At 43.5% G+C, this 20,174-nt stretch overlaps 1 protein-coding gene across 6 annotated transcripts in view; it reads left to right on the top strand.

The window, feature by feature from the left end:
• The window catches only part of RAB3GAP2 (RAB3 GTPase activating non-catalytic protein subunit 2), a 95,567-nt gene that overhangs the window by 27,394 nt on the left and 47,999 nt on the right, over positions 1-20,174 (top strand). For 5 of the 6 annotated variants that reach the window (XR_002336186.2, XM_003130506.6, XM_084979145.1 and 2 more), the window contains 6 exons: positions 11,237-11,360; positions 12,198-12,279; positions 14,315-14,362; positions 14,439-14,514; positions 15,094-15,195; positions 17,604-17,703. Coding sequence is in view for 5 of the 6 variants with exons in the window: in XM_003130506.6 (XP_003130554.3) it covers positions 11,237-11,360; positions 12,198-12,279; positions 14,315-14,362; positions 14,439-14,514; positions 15,094-15,195; positions 17,604-17,703 (532 nt within the window). In the remaining variant the exon portion in view is untranslated. Of the gene's footprint in view, positions 1-3,031; positions 3,129-11,170; positions 11,361-12,197; positions 12,280-14,314; positions 14,363-14,438; positions 14,515-15,093; positions 15,196-17,603; positions 17,704-20,174 lie in introns of all 6 variants that reach the window. The other variant, XM_084979147.1, reaches the window with a different exon arrangement.

Here is a 20,174-nt window from a genome sequence, read left to right as displayed (position 1 = left end):
TTTATAGTTGTTAATTCTGGCTCAAGTCTGGACTCCTGGCCTTCGGCAGGGCAGCTCTGCAAGTTGGTTCTGGCTTGGTGACGGGGCTCTGGTCCTCTGCCAGGGAGGAAGGGATGGTGGCTGGTTGTGGGGTGGGACGGAAGGGATTTGGGGACCCAACTGCTGCCTCAACACACTTTCAACCAAGCCTGCTGACTTTTTTTTTTTTTTTTTTTTGCTCACTCATGACACATGGAAGTTCCCAGGCCAGGGGTTGAATCCAAGCTGCAGCTGCGACCTAAGCCCCAGCTGTGGCAACACTGGCCCCTTAAGCTGCTGTGCTGCAGTAGGAACTCCCAAGCCTCTCCGCTTTAGCCTCATCTTCACCCTCACTTCCAGAGGCACAGGCACCCATTCCTAACAGCCTTTTTGCAGCTTTGCGGTGCACCTGGGATCGCCTCTCAGCTTTCCTGCCATCACTTTAGTGGGAATTCGTTTGCTAGGCACTGTAAAATCAGCTACTACCTGTCCATCTGCTTTCTAGCTCTCAAAATGTAGTGGCTTTTCTCCTCCCGTTCTTTCTGCCCGTACTTGCAGCAGACTCTTGTACTGCGGTTTGCAGTGGGGTTGAGCGTGCAGGGGGAAGTGAAAGTGAAATTCACGTGTTTAATTCTCACTTTTATCCGCAAGTCCCTACAGGCTTCACTTTTCTGTACTCTTCTACCTTTGGCCTTTCCGTTCACTGTAATTTGGAGGTTTTTCTGTATCTGCATCTCGTTCTTTTAAAGGTATACTCTTTCATTGTATGCATTTAATGCGATTTATTTAACCACATCCCTGTTGAGGGACATTGCTTTAGTCAGTTCTTGTCTCTACCGCAAGCAATGCTGTAATTATCTGTACATCTCCGTGCGCATAGTATCATGCCTGGGAGGCAAGCTGCCTGAATTTCTGTCATAATTCTGCCACTCAGTGACTGTCAGGCCTTGCTCAGGTTACCAGACTCCTCTCAGTTCAGTTACCTCATTCCCACAAGGGGACCAATGGGGTTATTAGTGATGGCGTTAAAATCGTACCTCGTTATTAAGAGGATGAAATGAGATGTGCTTAGAGTAGTACCTGGAACCTAGTAAGTGCTCAGTAAATGTTAGCCATTCTATCTTTTCTTTTCTTTCTTTCTTTTTTTTTTTAGGGCCACGCCTGCAGCATATGAAGATTCCCAGGCTAGGGGTCCGATTGGAGCTATAGCCACTGGCCTACACCACAGCCACAGCAACTCCAGATCCGAGCCATGTCTGCGGTCTACACCCACAGCTCATGGCAACGCTGGATCCTTAACCCACTGAACAAGGCCAGGGATCGAACCCGTGTCCTCATAGATACTAGTCGGGTTCATTAATCACTGAGCCGCAATGGGAACTCCAATGTTAGCCATTTTTATTTTCCCTTTAGAATAAATTCCTAAAAGTGGAATCGGTAAGGTAAAAGGTACACCTATTTCAAAGTTCTGTAGCAAGTTTGGAGTGGTGCTTCCCAGAACCTGCCCCAGGTTGTATTCCAGACAGAGACTGTGAGCGCGCCTTCCTCTGCTCTCTATTACGTTGGGCCGTGTGTTTGGTTGAGTGGTTGGATGAATCACCCAGAAGATGCTGTGAAAATGGGGTCATCCTATATATACAATTCAAAAATAAATAAAAGAATTAATCCTCCTTGATGTGATCCTTGGAATGTAATTGTAAGAGCTACTAAATTACCGTTAATTTCCTTGAAGCGTGGAAGAAAAATAATTTTAAAAATTGAGATTGAAGTCAGAGGTTGTGGAATTGTGTTTGTAAAGTTGTTTTTTTTTTTGTTTGTTTGGGGGCTTTTTGGCTTTTTTAGGCCCTCACCTGTGGAAGTTCCCAGGTTAGGGGTCCAATCTGAGCTACAACTTCTGGCGGACACCACAGCTACAGCAACATCAGATCTGAGCCAAGTCTGCGACTTCATCATAGCTCATGGCAATGCCGGATCCTTAACCAGCTGAGCGAGGCCAGGGATTGAACCTGCGACCTATGGTTCTAGTTGAGTTTGCTTCCACTGTGCCACGACGGGAACTTCATGTGTTCATAAAAAGTTTCTTCCTTGGGTCATCTCTAATCGTATTTGTAATCATATTAGAGCTCTTGCCTTGCCTTGTTTTAATTTTGGAAAGACCTTAAGATTTTTCATTTGAGGATGTTCCCATTGTGGCTCAGTGGTAACAACCTGATTAGTATCCATGAAAACTCAGGTTGGATCCCTGACCTCTCTCAGTGGGTTAAGGATCCAGTGCTGCCATGAGCTGTGGTGTAGGTTGCAGACACAGCTTGGATCCCATGTTGCTGTGGTGTAGACCGGCAGCTGCAGTTCCTATTTGACCCATAGCCTGGGATCTTCCATATGCTGCGGGTGCAGACCTAAAAAAGCAAAAACAAAAAAAACAACAACAAAAAAAATTTTCATTTGAGAATTTTAGTCTCTATCTGGAAACTGGCCAAGACCATTAGTTTTCATGCTGTGTTAGAGAAAGTTCTAGGGCTCTGCAGAGGTGCTAGCTAGTGTCCTCATTTCTGCTTTTATCTATTTCATATATTAAAATATTGTGTAGAATTTTGTTTGGGAATAAAAAGTCCTGCTACCAAAAAAAAAAAAAGTGTGAGAAATATTGCAAATTTCATGTACTAACAGCAGGCAAGAAAAAAAAAACAAAACTTTCAGAACATTGTTAGTTTGCTTTGTGTTTAAAATTGCTGAAGTATTTACATCTCTTAGTTTAAAAAGTATAGGTTTATTTGTATGATTTGTAATTCACTGAGAATTACAGTGAAGATGCTGATGGCCCCTTATTTATACTGGAATTTTGCTGGTACCACTGTTATATGTACACGTCTATGAAAGTTAGCACAATGACAGTGGTGATAGAAATTGCAAATGATGGACTTATTAAATAATTGAAAGCTTTGAAAAATTACTCTGGACTACTTCATCACCGTTGCTGATACACCAGGAAGCATTTGCTCCTGTTTTGCAGAGTGGCTAATCAGTCGGCCCCTGTGGCACGGGCTGGATGATTGAACGGCGGGTTAAATAGCTGCAGTTTTACCATCTGCTGCATCGTGAAAGTTCAGGTAATCATTTGACAGATCTGTGGGCCTAAAAATCAAAAGAAAGAAATTTTAAAAATATATATTTGTTATAGCCCTAGTGTTGAGAAAGCTTTCCTTTTCATAATCTACATTGGTGTGGCGTCAGAATAAGAAAAAATGTTAGCAGTCTCAAAGCAAAGAACAATTTTTGACCTTTTGGCCACTCTCGAATAAAATGACACATTCTCTCTCCCCACCTGAAACAGGAGCTGTGCTCGCTAGCTGATGGATACATTTAATGTTAACTCCAGTAATTGGGTGCCAGGTTGGTTTTGATGGACGAAGCCAAGATGGTCCCTCATGAAGCTGTTTTTTGTTTTTTTAAACATTATACCTCGCTGGGGAAATCAACTACCTTGTCCAACCATGGTATTATTTTAGGATCAGGATCTTCAAGGGAGCATTGTTCGTGGCTGTGGGCCCTGTTACTGCCTGGGAGGGCTTCAGAAAGGTCTGATCGATAGGCAGACGCCCTCGTGGTACCAACAGTGATGAGCTTGCATCCTGCCGGCCACCGAATGCCTGCAGAGACGTCACGCCGGGCGCTTCTTGGCCTTTGCAGCTCTCTTTTCTCCCTTTTTTAATGGCCAAGGGGCGCTTGTCTTTTAGTCCAAAGCAGAGTAGAGCTTCTTGTCGTCCCCTTGGTTCTCAATGAACAGCAGCAGAGCAGCATTAAAGCTGCTGCGGTGTTTTTGATTCTAGGGTCCCTTCCTCCCAGAGCCAGGTCTTGGGGAAGCGGCGCAGAAGCCGAACGATGCTCTGATCCCCAGGCCTGCGCCGAGATGTCTGTTCCATCTGTGTGATGGGGGAGGTTGCCTTGCTAAGTCTCTGTTTCTCCATCTCAAACGGGGTAGTAATAGAACCTTCTCTGCAGAGCGACGTGGGAATTAAGTGAGATGTGTAAAGCATTGCACACAGGCTCTGGCACTTCGTGTTTGGCAGGCGTTGCTCTATACGTCATCCACGTCACCTTGTCATCCCTGTCTCATTGCTGTTGAGTGAGCTGAGCAAACCCAAACCCACATCTGAGGCAGACACTTCTTCTTTTATTTGTCCCCTTATTTTTTAAATTAAAAAAAATTATTTTTTCTTTTTAGGGCCACACCTGCGGCATATGGAGGTTCCCAGGCTAGGGGTCGAATTGGAGCTGCAGCTGCCGGCCTACGCCACAGCACAGCAACACGGGATCCAAGCCATGTCTGCAACCTACACAGCAGCTTGTGGGCAACACTGGATCCTTAACCCACTGAGCAAGGCCCAGGATTGAACACACATCCTGGGTATTAGTCAGGTTCATAATCATCTAAGCCACAACAGGAACTCTGGGTCAGACACTTCTTGATGGGAATGCTGTCCTCTGCTTAGCATGGTACCAAAGGATTTCTCGATAATGAGAGATTTCAAGTGACTGTGGCCTGATTTCTACCCAGTTGCTTGAACACACAGCAGCAGACGTTATAGGGAGTTCCTGCTGTGGTGCAATGGTTTGGGTATCTTCTCTGGAGCACCAGGATGCAGGTTTGATCCCTGGCCACAGCAGCACCAGATCTGAGCCGTGTCTGCAACCTACACCATGGCTCACGGCAACACTGGATCCTTAACCCACTGAGTGAGGCCAGGGATCGAACCTGCGTCCTCGTGGATGTTAGATTTGTTTCCCTTGAGCCACGACAGGAACGCTCCAGTTTTCAGTTTTTTAATTCAAGATTTTCTGATAAAATTTACACTGCTTGGGGCAAAATAGCTAAACCTATGGAGAAATAACAAATTTTTGCCTCCATTTTTAGTTTTAAGGATGTTGCTTATTTTACTTGTGTCATTAGAAACTTTTTGTCTTACTGAACCTGACACATTGAATATTGTGTCATCAGAATTACATGTGATCAGGGAGTTCCCATTGTGGCTCAGCAGTAATGAACCTGACTAGTGTATCCATGAGGTTGCGGGTTTGATCCCCGGCCTAGCTCAGCGTATTAAGGATCCGACATTGCTGAGAGCTGCGGGTGTAGGTTGCAGACACGGCTCAGATCCCTTGTTGATGTGACTTTGGTGAAGGCTGACAGCTGTAGCTCTGATTTAACCCCCAACCTGGGAACCTCCATATGTCATGGGTGTGGCCCTACAAAGACAAAAAAAAAAAAGAATTACATGTGATCAGGAACTTGTGGTTCCCACCCGTTCCCCAGTGTGGCTGTGGATCAGAAGAGCACACATTAAAGCACACACCATTGCATTTGCGACAAGCTAGCTTCAGAGCTAGAGTGTTATCACACAGCAAATCCTAGTGATACTATGATACCGTAACATAACATAATATACCACAGACACGCCGTATTTCATGGCCTTTGCAGGAGTCGCATTTTTTACAAATTGAAGGTTTGTGGAAACCCCACATCCAGCTAGTTGGCCCCATTTTCCAGCAGCATTTGCTCACTTCTCAGCTCTTTGTCACATTTGGTAATTCTTGAAACATTTAAACACTCCACCAGCAAAAAGATGATGACTCACTGAAGGCTGAGATGAGGGTGAGCATTTTTTTCTTAATAAAGGATTCTTTAACGACACTGTAGATTGTTTTAGACACAAAGCTGCCACACCCTTAATAGAATCCAGGGTGGTCTGAACGTAACTTTTCTACGCCCTGGGGCATCACAACGTTCACGTGACCCACGTTACCAGGTTACTCGCTTTATTGCGATGGTCTGGAACCACAATACCTCTGAGACCTGCTTGTATGAGACATAGAATCCTATGGGTATTTTCTAACCTCTTTTTGGCCTATGGAACTTCTGCTCGTACACATCCAGCTCAGCCACGCAGTCTGCTTTGAGTCCCACAGTCACAAGGAGAGGTGGAGGCCAGAGAGGACCTGGAAAAGAAAATGGGAAGAACGGCAGAGGATTTGGGGTTCACCCTCTTTCCCCTCCATCATCAGTGGATGGAGCTGGAACGCCGATCCATGCGAAGGTTCTTTTTTCTGGTTCCATGTTACTAAAAATGTCCATTTATGCCAGGGCTCAGCAGGTGAGGGATGCAACTCGTCCCTCTGGGCAGTGTCTGAATTTGTTTCCACGGAAGTGATACCTGTTTGTCCTGCTTTCTTCTTGGTTAGTTTTTATGGGGCAGAATTCCTGTTTGCTCTGCGATTGCTCATAGTCCATTTGCTGGGATGGTGGCAGACAGAGCGTGATCCTAATTTGACACGGAGTACTAGACCCACGTAGCGGGTAATACTCTGACCCCTTCTTGTACCTGCCTTGGACTTGTCAGCCCGAACCTTGGAGTGTTCAACTGTAACGTTACTTAAGGAACACATTACTAAAGCTACTCTTCCATACGGATACAATACTTAGGGTATTGGCCTTGAATCAGTTGCTCAGAGTCATGCAGTTTCATATACAAGAAAAAATAATAGATTATTCACAAAACTTGTGACTGCAAGCCAGGAGAAATTGGAGAACTGTTACTCCCTTGGTGTTGCGATCAGGACTGTGCTGCGCCTAGAGTAGAAGCGTCAGAGAAAGCACAGGCTTTGCCAGTTAGAAGGCTTCCGGGTCTCGTGTGGGAGAAATGCAATCACAGAATAGACAGCAGGGAGTAGTAAGACCTTTCATTGCAGTACGTTCAAAAGAAGGTCAAAGTTGGAGGAGGGCAGGATTGCAGTAGGAGCTGGAACTTGAGATGGAAAGACTGAGAAGATGCAACGAGAGACTCTCGTACTAAGCAAAGTCAGTCAGAAAGAGGACAAATACCGTGTGATACCACTTATGTGTAGAATCTAAATTCTGGCGCGGATGAACCTGTCTACAAAACAGAAACAGACCTATGCACTTGGGACTTGGAGAACAGACTTGTAGTTGCCAGGGCGGGGGGTTGCGGTTGGGGGTTGGGGGGAGGATGGGAGTGGGTTGGACTAGGAGTTTGGGGTTAGTAGATGCCAGCTGTTACATTTAGAGTGGATGGACAATGGGGTTCCCGCTGTGGCTCAGGGGGTTAACGATGTGGCTTGTCTCTGCGGTGTTGCCCGTTGGTTCCCTGGCCCAGCTCAGTGGGTTAAAGATCCAGTGTTGCCACAGGTATGGCCTAGGTCTCAGGCGCAGCTTGGATTCGATCTCTGAAAATGTCCGAATGCCACATGTGCAGCTGAAAGGGGTCGGGGGACAGATCCACAATCCTGTACAGCACAGGGAACTGCAGCCGATCTCCTGGGATAGACCATGATGGAAGATAGTGCATAAAAAAAAAAATAAATGGGTGTGTAGCAGTGCACAGCAGAAATTGCTCTAGAGCAGAAATTGGCCCAACATTGTAAATCAGCTGTACTTTAATAATTTAAGAAATTTATAAAAAGAAAAAAGAGGGAAAAGTATTTCTAAAGGCGAGCTTTAAGAACAACCTGAGGAATAAGCTGGCTCCTGAGTCGAAGCAGGTCCTCGGGCCCTAAGTGGGTTTGTGTACCCACCGCCCTGTGCGCGTGGTAAAGCACCTGAGTAACAGGTTGTTTCCTTATGAGAACAGGCTTTTCAGCGACTCTAGGCCAGAGGCAGATCCCAGGGGAGACAGGTTTCCCCAAGAGCTGTCGCAGGCACCCACTTAGACGAACAGGGCCTTCATTTGGGTGCTGACACCAGCTGGGTGGCAGCGAGCATGTCTCTCAACTGCCCCCAAGGCTCTGCTTTCCTTGTTGCGAGATGAGGTTTGGCCACTTCGTGATGTCTTCTGTCTTCGAGTTTCTTAAACTCTTTGTCTTTTCAGCAAACACAGACAAACTGATCTCATGTTATTAGTGGCATTATTTTGAAAACAGAGGAGAGAAACACAGAAATAGTGTTCTTTCTTGAAAAGTAACTTCTGCAAACTTTTCAGGAGTTTACTGTATGGACATAATTTGAAAAGTGTGATAGGAGTCCCCGTTGTGGCCCAGTGGTTAACAAATCTGACTAGGAACCATGAGGTTGTAGGTTCTATCCCTGGCCTTGCTCAGTGGCTTGAGGATCCAGCGTTGCCGTGAGCTGTGGTGTAGGTTGCAGATGCAGCTCAGATCCTGCATTGCTGTTGCTGTGGTGTAGGCTGGCGGCTACAGCTCCAATTTGACCCCTAGCCTGGGAACCTCCATATGCCGCGGGAGCGGCCCTGGAAGTGGCAAAAAGACAAAAAAAAAAAAAAAAAAAAAAAAAGTGTGATAAAAGAACCCCTTGGTATGGGTCCTTGATTATTTTCTAAGACTATTTCTTAGAGAACTTGCCAAAATTGGAGCTGTATTTTTCCTTTTCTGGAGCATTGTTCAGAGTTCTTTTTGTTGCAGTGAGATGGAAATTTTAGGGGAAGAGTCAGAGGCCAATCAAAGAATTTTGGACGTCTTCATTTCCTATCAAACACCATACCTGAGTAATATTCCCGTTGACGTGCCCTGCTTCTAGCCTCCTTGCCGGAGATGAGGCCCTGATCACATGGAAAGTCCTGAACCTCGGAGTTGGTGTAACTGGTCTCAATTACTTACTTGAGGGCAGGGACGCCCGCAGCTTACAGCCCAACCACACCAGGGAGCGGAGGGCTGGCACACTGAGATGGTATCCATGGCAGTGGTTGTGGGTCCAGGGAGGATTTAGTTTTAACTAACTTTTGCCTTATAACTTTCATCTTAGGGGGATAATTTTCTCCCAAGTTTATGTGTAGAAGAATGTGCATTAAAAAGAGCAAACTGGGAGTTCTCTCATGGCTCAACGGGTTAAGGGTCCAGCATTGTCACTTGAAGGGCTCGGGTCACTACCGTGGCATGGATTCAGTCCCTGGCCTGGGAACTTCCAGATGCCGCAGCCAAGATAATAAATAAATAAATAAATAAATAAATACAGCCAATTGGATAGCACAGTTCCTAAAAAAATGGAACTTTACTAAAACGAGGGATTTTGCCAGGATTACTCTTCTTCCTGTCCTTTGGGAGAGGGTGCAGCTTGCAGAAGAAAGTGGTTCCAAATCTCTTTCATCCCTCAAGTTCCATTGAGAGGGAAGAAGAATCACATGACTCTCTCAGGGGTTTCAGACCTACCTAGAGATTTTCTTGCAGATGTCCTATAACCCACATTTATTTCTTTCTTTTTTTTTTTTTTTTTTTTTTTTTTTTGTCTTTTTTGTCTTTTTGTCTTTTTTGTTGTTGTTGTTGTTGTTGCTATTTCTTGGGCCGCTCCCGTGGCATATGGAGGTTCCCAGGCTAGGGGTTGAATCGGAGCTGTAGCCACCGGCCTACGCCAGAGCCACAGCAACGCAGGATCCGAGCCGCGTCTGCGACCTACACCACAGCTCACGGCAACGCCGGATCGTTAACCCACTGAGCAAGGGCAGGGATCGAACCCTCGACCTCATGGTTCCTAGTCGGATTTGTTAACCACTGCGCCACGACGGGAACTCCCACATTTATTTCTGTGTTAAACATTTTTTTGGTAGTCTCACAGCAAGAAATAATTTATCTTTCCTAGAAATACTACCGGAATATTTTTGATGAGGATGATTTTTCTACTTTTAAAATCTTTTAACTTTCATTATGGTAGTAATACATTCTTATTAAGAGCTTTAAAAAAAAGTGTTTTTGTTTTGTTTTTTTAATGAAAGCAGCCTACATCTCTGCCCTCTCTCTTCCCCTTCTGTATTGATGAATTTAATCCAAAAGCTATCATGTAGGGTGGAGTAAAAAGTAGGAGCCTACATGACATAAAACCTAGAAGCTGTAAGATTGATCATTTAGCTACATACAAGAGAAAAATTCTGCATGAAGGCAATTAAGCTACCACATGAACTGGGAAAAACTATTTGCAACTCTTATGGTCAGAAGGCTGATTTTCCTTGTATGTAAAGAGTGTATAGAAATCAATTAGACAAAGAACAGCAACCCAGCAAGAGATCTTCCGAGGAAAAGAACCCTCTGTTCATAGAAAAGGCTCTTAAGCATGTGAAAAAATGCCTGTTCCTGCTCATAAGATGCAGTAGACTGAGCTATGACTTTTTACTTGTTAGTTGCACAGAAATCAGAGGTAAAGCCATCATCTGAAGAGTCCCTAAGGAAGCAAGCACTTTTGAAACCCAAGGGGTCAGATGATAATTAACATACCTGCAGAGCACGATTTGGGAATATCCAGCAGATTTACTCATTTCATGTGCCCTTTGACCCAGCAGTTTCACTTCTGGGAGTTTATCCTACTGGCTTGATCCCACGTTAACGGACACATGTGCAGGTATTCATTGTAGCATAGTTTGTAGCCACCAAAGAGTGTCCACCACACAAGGGGCCCATCCCCAGGGGGCTGCTTAACTAAATCTTGTGTCTCTGCAGTGGAGTGCTGTGCAGCTATTCAAAACACAAACTTCACTTGGAATAGAGTCGAAGGGGATATGTGGAGACAGACGTGGAGAAGGAATGTGTTGTAGCGTGCTACCATTTGTGCCAGGAAAAGGAGAAAGCGATAGTTTGTATTTGCCTACATGCGGTGTCTCTGAAAATTCCCCCAGGAACCCCATCACGCTGCTGTGTCTGGAGTGAACCCCTGGGTGGTCCAGGAATATCAGAGAGACTCTTCAAAGAAGCCTTTTTAGATTGTTGAATTTTTAACCATGGGCATTTATCTATACGGTGAATACATTTCCAGTTGAAAAAAGAAAACACCTTTCAGGTCACATAAAAAGAAAGAAAGGTCAGAATTATCCTACTTGTGAAGTTCCTACAACCGTAATCATCAGATAATGTTTTCTTTGCTGTCAAGCTGCGGGTAATCTAACTCTCTGTCTCCAGTAGGTTTGTTTACTGAGTTTCCCAATACCGAATCTTTCCTGGAGTAATCCCTATGGGATATTCTTTTAATGTCTTGCTGTTTGTTTCATTTAAAAATTTTGCCTTACTGGTCAGAACTGCAGTTTGCTTGTAGTGAATGTTCTGGGTTTTGGTCATTTTGGACATGTTTGGATGAGCGTTGTTGGGACTATTAAAAAAAATCAGGAAGATTTTCCTCTTTTTGTCTCCCTTGCTCCTCAAGGCGAACCAGCTGAGTTGAACTAGTCTTGATATTTTTCCATGGAAGTAATGGTAGTTTTACTCACAGGAAGAAGATGGAAATTCTTGCAAAACACAAAAAACTTCCTGGCTTCAAGATTGTGTTTTATCCTTATCTCCAACCAATGATCTCATGGTTATAGCTCGGGGGCAAAAAGCTGTATTTCTAGTGCGTAAGTACCCTTCTATTTTCATTTATTTCAATGCATAGAATAGAAAATGGATTGGGTAGAAAGAAAAAAAGTGTTACTTCTCTCATATACATTATATGGTGGCATTTGATAGTTTATTTGATACGTTATACAACGCTTTTAATTTTCTTTCCTTTTATTTCTCTCTCTTTTTTCCTCTTTGTTTTTCCTGTCCTTTTTGTTTCTTTCCTCTGTTTTTCTTTCTTGGCCACAGATACGTTAGCTATCTCTCTTCAGCCCTTGAGGCAGTCCTGGGAATTGCCCAATTCTTGCAAGGGGCATTCAGAGCTAAAAAGGCCACTGAACCCTTCCTGGTACTAAAACGAGTGGAGTGGCTTTCAACTCCAATTGGAAAACTCACAGTGCTGTGGTTTCCTATTTGGGGCATAAGTTTTCAGCTTATACTTTTTGTTGGAGATGAAGATTAAAGTTTAGGTGTGCATGGAATAACCTCACTGATCAAAATAACCAGATATTCAATGGTCTTATAAGCATATTCACCTTCATAGCATACACCTAATAGACACCTTTTTTTCTGCCAACTGAAGAAAAAAGTAGTTTTATAAATAAAAAATGCAGGATGATATATAACAATAACTTTATTTTATGGATTGAATTGGAGGAAAGACTGGAGAGAGAGTTTTATGAAAAAAACTTATAAAAATTTTTAAAGGTTATCTTGTATTTACCTGTAAAAAGTCCCGTGTCTGTTAACATAGAACTATGACATTCTATACTCATTATTCTAGAGGAAAAGAGTGAAATTTATGAGTTACTGCTTTAGTGTACTAACCTTTTGTTCCCTGATCTTTTTTGCAGCAAAATGGAAACATAGTGATAAAGGGAAGGAAGAAATGCACTTTGCTGTTGGTTGGAGCGGTTGTTTAAATGTTGAAGAAGGGTAGGTACCAGTTAATTTTTTTTTGTTTCTCTGTGACTTAAATGTGTATGTGAAATTGTTTCACTTGGCAAGTCAGTCTATTAAGAAGTTTCATCATTTGCAGTGTTCAGTAAGTGTATATTCTTTGTAGCTTTCATGGTTGTAGAGCATGATTCAGGCAGTAAATTTTAATTTCATTAATCATGTGATTTCTTTTTAAAAAACCTCCTGTTTAGAAAAGATTTAAAGGAGAGTTTAGAGAGAATACCATGACATCCTGTCTACATTTTGTCTTTTCCTCTGCACTTTTATTACTGATTTTATTCAGCCAGAAAGTCAAGGGCAACCCTTGTCTTCTCTGATTGGCCAGCCTTGGGCTTGTCCTTAAAAGGGATAGCACCCCATTAATTCTTTCTTTTTTTTTTTTTTTTTTGGCCTTTCTAGGGCCACACCCGCAGCATATGGAGGTTCTCAGGTTAGGGGTCTAATTGGAGCTGTAGCTGCTGGCCTACACCACAGTCACAGCAACTCAAGATCCAGGCCGAGTCTGCAACCTACACTGCACCTCATGGCAACACCAGATCCTTGACGCACTGAGCGAAGCCAGGGATCGAACCTGCAACCTCATGGTTCCTAGTTGGATTCGTTAACCACTGAGCCATGACGAGAACTCTTCCATTAATTCTTAAACTCAAAAATACCTCCAAAATGCAGGTATGTAAATACAAGTTTCCTATTGACCTAGAAGGAAATTTACAACCAAATCTCGGAGCGCCCGTTGTGGCTCATCAGGTTACGAGCCTGACAGAGTATCCTTGAGGACCCAGGTTTGACCCCTGGCTTCGCTCAGTAGGTTAAGGATCTGGTTTTGCCACAAGCTCTGGTGTAGGTCACAGACGTGGTTCGTGTTGTGGCTGTGGTGCAGGCCGGCAGCTGTAGCGCCACTTCTCACCCGCAGCCTGGGAACTTCCATGTGCTACAGGTGAAGCCCTAAAATGAAATAAACAAATGAACAAGAAAGATAATTGCACAAAACCTAGCTCTTTAGCATGGTTCTCTGATGGAGCTGCTACCCTGAAACCTGCAGCTAAAAACTATTTTCAATTTAATTTTTATGACCCAAGGCTATCTGATTGGAGTAAGATTCTTCAGGCTTTGGATTCAAATAGAAGACCGTAGGCCAGGCCTGGCCTTCTGTAGATGAAATGTTTTCTACTCTTTCCAAAAGAAACGGTATTTCTCCTTGAGTCATTTAGTCTCAGCATTTTGAAGACATTTGATTTCTGTTAGAAATGCAAAAGCAAACCTAATGGTTCAATTATTTTAGAGATGACAAGCAAACAAAAACTTTTTTTTTTTTTTCTTATTGGCGATCATGTAGTTTGATGTTTGGGGAAGAGTGTTTCTAGTTGGTTGAATAAGCTGGTGATTGTCCTGAGCTCTGACAGGTTAAATAAAAGTCAGTTCAGTAGGCAGAGTAATTTTAATTTTGAGGCTTGTTTCTGAACTGGAGACACGTATTCCAGGTCTTCATGTCAGAAAAAAAAAAAAGTCTTATAGGGATCATCCAGCCTAGCAGGTGCTTAGCAATAGGTTATTTCTGCAAAATGTAAAAGAAGCTGCCGGTTGAAACACAGTATGTCTCTCGACTAACATACTAGCCGAAATGCAGTTCGCCTCTAATGAGACAGCCAGCTCCTCGCACCCTCTGCCCAAGTTCCAGGCTGATTCGGGGGGTTGGTTGGGGGGGGGGCTGTACGAAGCCACTGCCTAGTGACCATTGGATGTTTTCTGTTTGATATTTAATCAGTTCTGTACAGTAAAGGTTGACTTTCTTTTGTGCTTTTCATGACAAAACAGAATGAAAAATCCTATTTACATGAATGGATTTTATGACCCTTATTTATGGTGGAGGTTTACTGTTTTTTTTTTTTTTTTTTTCCCACCTCGTGTGGATAAAACTGGTCCCCAGACTACCCTTTAACATCCAGTTGTAGAAAATGAAACTCATTGGGTAAGCATATGATTTTGTGTGTCTTTTGTTGTTTTTTTTTAGGGAATATGTAACCAGTGCGCTCTGCATCCCACTTGCAAGCCAGAAGAGGTAAGGATGAATGAGTCATTTGTTTCCTCGGCTCCGATTTATGAGCCATTAAGATCCTCACTTTTGTTTGTACCAGGAGTTCCACTGGACGCCCAGACTGGACCTGCATTGTGGTGGGCTTTTCTTCAGGTTACCTGCGCTTCTACACGCAGGTGAGTTGAGTGCGATGCCGTTCAGAACACCTGCTGGAGTTCCCGTCATGGCTTAGCTTAGCGGAAACCAGTCTGACCAGTGTCCATGAGGACGCAGGTTCGATCCTTGGCCTCGTTCAGTGGGTTAAGGATCCCGCGTTGCTGTGAGCTATGGTGTAAGTGGCAGATGCGGTTTGGATCCCATGTGGCTGTGGCTGTGGTGTAGGCCAGCAGCTGTAGCTCCGTTTTCAACCCCTAGCCTGGGAACCTCCATATGATGCAGGTGTGGCCCTAAAAAAAGAAAAGAAAAAAGAAAAGCCACCAGCTTACTGGAGCACCTAGGGACGCAGCATACTCACCTGTGACTCAATATCTGCCGCTTGGGAATGTCTACCCGATACTTTATGGGGTGGAGGCTGGAACGGGGGTGGGGGAGGTGGTGGTAGAAAGTTCTGGGAGAAGCTGCTGAGAAGAGAAGCTGCATTTTCCGAAAAGCACCTACCTGGCGTCTGTGGAAGGCTTACTGGGGGAACGAGGCTCTCCGCCTGGCCATGTGTTGGTAAGAGAACAAGCAGGGCGGGTCTCTCTGCTCTCTTCTAGAACGGCGTGCTCTTGCTGGCACAGCTCCTGAATGAAGACCTAGTGCTGCAGCTCAAGTGCAGGACCTATGAAATCCCACGACATCCCGGTGTGACAGAGCAGGTAGCTGAGAGATTGTGTCCAGAATCACAGTGGCTTTTTTTGCATTATTTCTTTCCTCTTTCACTGGGTGGAAACATTAAGGTATCTTCTCCTTGTGGAAGCATTAGCTGTGCTGTCATATTCCAGAAATGTAAGCTCGATGGCACAGCGGAAACGAACCCGACTAGTGTCCCTGAGGACGCAGGCTTGATCCCTGGCCTCACTCAGTGGGTCGAGGATCCGGCGTTGCTGTGGCTGTGGTGTAGGTTGGCAGCTGCAGCTCTGATTTGACCCCTAGCCTGGGACGGTCCATGTGCTGTGGGTGCAGCCCTAAAAAGACAGAAAAGAAAAGAAATGTAGGCTGTTTTTAGCTAAGTAGAGGCTATCAGTCTTGCTTTTACTTATTTAATGAGCTAATGTATGCTTTGCTCTACAATGAAATAAAACGCTGAAGTCAGAAGCCAAAATTTTTTCTCATTTTTAGCGTTTAATAGTGACTTAAGGTAAAAAATGATATTATGTAACTTTACATCTTTTTTACTTAGACTTGGCCTCAAAATTATATATAGAATAAAAGAAAAAAGTTCTGGCTGTGTTATTAATAGCCCTGCTATAGTGCACTAACTTGTTTCTCAGAAAAGAGGTTATTGTGTGTTTACTTAGAGTGGAAAATATTTTACATTCACTGAAGATTTTGATGGAGAAAATTATGCTGTTGAGAGTCTAAGGCTCTCCAAAGACTCTCCCCAGTTTTCACATCTTCCTAGCTGCTGTGTGAGATTTTGATTGTCTCACAGTCAAAAAGTAATTGTGGAGCCACTTAAACTAATATGGTCTTGTTGATATATCTTGTTTGGTATATTGTCAAAACTTTAATATGCCTTCCTTCTCTGTACTACCCTGTTCCCAAGGATTTGAAGTAAATAAATACACACACACACACACACACACACACACACACACACACACACACACACACACACACACACACACACACACACATACTGTGTGCCTGTGTGGACTTAAATTGTATGATAGATGGACTGGAGCTATTGAAGAAACTTAATGAGTAAAAGAAACTAGCTTAATGCCTGTTATGCTTATGAATGAGTTCATCAGTACTGTGAAACACTACCTTATAATTTGCAATTTATATGGAAGAATAAACAGCAAATCTGAAGAAGAGGAAGCTCCATTAGGACTTAAGACAATAAAGGAAAATTTCATTAAGGAGGTGAAATTTTAATTACGCCTTGAAAATGGATATAGAGCTGAATTAGTTAGTGAGAAAAGTGAAGGTCTTTTAGGTAATCAGGAAAAAAAATGAAAGAAGATTCAAATATCTCTGTATGAGACAGCAAAGGAACCTGTGTTAGAAAGTGGTTAGAAATAGGTCGATGGGAAACGGTTGAATAAGCAGGGTGGCCAGGTTTTTTATAAATCAGTACAAATCAGAATGGATTGAGGAGATTTAAAGCTACTAAAGGTTGACTAGGAAGAAGTGACGCAGTCAGAGGGATCTCGAAGGACTCATTCGGCAGGAGGCGTTGGAGTTGTGAGAGCCTGGCCCCGGGGATCCGGTGGCCTGCTTTTTTAAGTTATAGCTGGAGTAGATGTACAGCGCTGGGAGCCAGGGCCGGAAGGAGAAAGGACCAGGACAAAATCAAAGCGATTCGGCTCCTAGATCTCCACCCTGAGGCATGCCGTGGACAGAGGTGGAGGAGGGCAGGGCCTCGGCAACAAACGACGGTTATTAAATTTGCTTTTGGGCATGTTGAGTTTGCGGTGATGGTAGGGAATAAAATGAAAATACCATTATGCCTCTAGAGATGCAGAACGACCATCTAGGCACAAAGACTACATTGGAGACGACGGTTGAAGCCATAGATGATGAGTGCGTGCTTCCAAGTAAAGGGGATAGGATAGTAGGGCGCCGTATAGCACAGGGACGGTAAAAATGGTTCGCTTACTTATATCTGCAGTGGAGGAATGCAGTCAACGTATTGTTTAATAATAAAACCAGTGAAGAATGTGTGGTACAGGCTCGTATACAAAATGTACAGTTACATTGGACAGTTTACGGTGGAATATGCCTGGGATTTCAGGCGAGTTTCTTTTTTTCTTCTTTTTACTTTTATGTGTTGTTTGTATCCATATAGTAACTATATTTTCATTTTATGAAACTTGTACTTTTTTTTTTTTTTTTGGTTACTCTCTCTGTACAAAAGCGTATATTTGAGAAGAATTTAAGTCCTTGGCCAGAGGCATTCAGAATTGTCTGTATTTACTCTTCTTCTGCCTGATAGTGTTTTGCGTGTTTGGGTATTTGACAGTTTATAGTATATTTTTATTTTACTTCAGCTGTAGTAGAAAAATAGATATGCTTGTTTGGCCATGATGAAAATTTATTATTCTCATTCCTTTAACAGAATGAAGAGTTGAGTATCTTATATCCAGCTGCCATTGTGACTATTGACGGATTTAGCCTTTTTCAGTCTCTTCGAGCCTGTCGAAATCAGGTAGCAAAAGGTAATTCTTGGCAAGAAAGAGAACACTTCTGGCGATGTTTGTCCTATTTCATCTACTTAGAGACTGAAATATGTCTTAAATTACAAACGCTTTGTGAACTGCATTTTAGGGAAAGCGCTGCTCCTGTAGAAATGGGAGGGCAGTGCTGGGTCCACAGCCGCGTCTGAGACAAAGACAAGGACTAAACATCAGCACCCTTTACATGTGGCCGAGCAGCAGGCTTTGTTCACTGACTCGGCAATATGTCTTGGCCGGTCAAGAGCGAGCGTCACCGTTGGGCTGGAGAATGTCATTGCACCCAGCCAGGGACCCCGGCTTCTGCATGGTTGGGCGGCTGTTTTGGCCAGTGTGCTGGGATCTCTGCGTGCACACTGCTCCCGTTCTCAGTGAGGGTGAAGGTGGCACACAGTGTGCAGAGGGCATTTTCCCCACAGGAGGCAGGACCCTGGCAGTGGACGTGAGCTGCTTTCACTAACCTGAAACACCCTGAACAGAGGAAAGCTAGAGACCCAAACATACTGCCTGTATTAGCAACTGCATGTCTAGACTTTAGTGTGAAAAGTGCACAAGTCATTAAGAATTCTCAATTTTCACCACCCGTATTTTACACTCTGATGCTATTATGTCTTTAGAAGAGGGTGTTGTATTTCATCACATTCAAGATGTCGTTATTTTAAGATGCACGGCTATTTTCTGTACCATTAAGAGGCAAAAATGCTGCCAATGGGAGACACACCATTGATTTAATGATTCCAATTTTATTTTTATTTTTTTTTATTTAATTAATTTATTTATTTTGCCTTTTTGTCTTTTTAGGGCCGCACCCGAGGCATATGGAGGTTCCCAGGTGAGGGGTCTCATCGGAGCTCTAGCTGCTGACTTATGCCAGAGCCACAGCAACACCACATCCGAGCTGTGTTGTCGACCTACACCACAGCTCATGGCGATGCCGGATCCTTAACCCACTGAGCGAGGCCAGGGATCAAATCTGCAACCTCGTGGTTCCTAGTCAGGTTCGTTTCTGCTGCGCCACGATGGGAACTCGGATTCCAGTTTTAAAGATGTTAAAATACGGGACCATGGAGTTGCCTCTGTGGCTTATTGGGCTAAGAATCCAACTGAAGCTGCTCAGGTCACTGCGGAGGTCCAAGTTCAATCCCCAGCCCAGTGCAGTGGGTTAAAGGATACAGTGTTGCCACAGCTGAGGCGTAGGTCACCGCCGTGGCTCAGTTTCAACCCCTGGCCTGGGACCTTCCATTTATGCTACAGGCGTGCCCATAAAATACGTATATAAACAAAAAGCCTTAAAATCGGTGAAAATCCCAGTGTTGGTGGGGACTACCCCCATTTTCTTCTGGGTTTGGGTAAAGGAGCCTTAATGGTCCTAAAACAAGCGAACAAAGTTTAACTCTTAAGTGATATAGACAGCGCTCTGAAAATAGAGTTAAACTCACGTTATCCACTTCATGAGGATTGTTCATAAATCCAGAACTAAACTGTAAGACAGAAAGGTAAGGGGAAGAGTGCAGCATGTGACATTTGCAGGAGAAAATTTTCACTTTTTAGCAGGTCGATGTGATCAGTACAGCTCTGAAGTCTTGGTTCTCTGCTTCTTTAATACTGCATGCTTTTCTATCAAGTCAGAATTTGAATTTTTATTCCTAGATTCATAGTCTTTTAAGTTGTATAAAGTTAGCCTTCCATCTTTGTTTTCTTGGGGACATTTAAAATAGTCACCATTGGCGTTCCTGTTGTGGCTCAGTGGGTTAAGGACCCAGTGTTGTCTCAGTGAGGACGTGCGTTCTTTCCCTGGCTTGGCTCCGTGGGTTGAGGATCCCGTGTTGCTGCAAGAGGCGGCATAGGTTGCAGATGCAGCTTGGATCCAGTGTTGCCGTGGCTGTGGCATAGGTCTCAGCTGCAGCTCTGATTCGACCCCTAGCCCAGGAACTTCCATGTGTCACAGGCAAACTGTAAAAAAAAAAAAAAAGACAAAAAAAAAAAGAAGGAAAAATGTGAATTGGTGTAACCATTATGGAAAATAGTATGAAGTGTCCTCAAAGGAAAAAAAAAGTCACCATTAATCTATATGCCCAAAGAGACTGGCCGTTTTCTGTAGGTAACCATTCTGTCAATAAAATAAACTAGCGCTAGATGATTATGTTATAATTGGTATCATCAGACATTTCACTTTTCCTATTTTTGAATTTCTGTTTCTTTTGCCATGTACAAAGCCATTTTATCTCTTAGGAAGTAAATAAATAAGCCTTCTTATTGTAAGTTGCTCTGAAAATAATTCTGATCCCTTGGCTGCAAATTGTTATGACTTATTTCACATTATAGGAAAACACTCTCTTCTTAGCCTTACTTTCACATCTGAAGTACTTAGAGGATTGTATTTTTCTGGCTATTCCAGCTTCCAGAATAAACAGCCAGAGTCCAGTTGTATTCTAATATTAGCTTGAAGATGTGCT

The sequence above is a fragment of the Sus scrofa genome, chromosome 10 (genome assembly GCF_054392235.1).
Source record: "Sus scrofa isolate SSC_HxYL_T2T_F1_AM1 chromosome 10, Sscrofa_HxYL_maternal_Yorkshire_Landrace_v2.0, whole genome shotgun sequence".
NCBI classification, from domain to species: domain Eukaryota; kingdom Metazoa; phylum Chordata; class Mammalia; order Artiodactyla; family Suidae; genus Sus; species Sus scrofa.
Note: the sequence above shows the minus strand (reverse complement) of the source record. Positions and strands in the feature narration are given on the sequence as shown.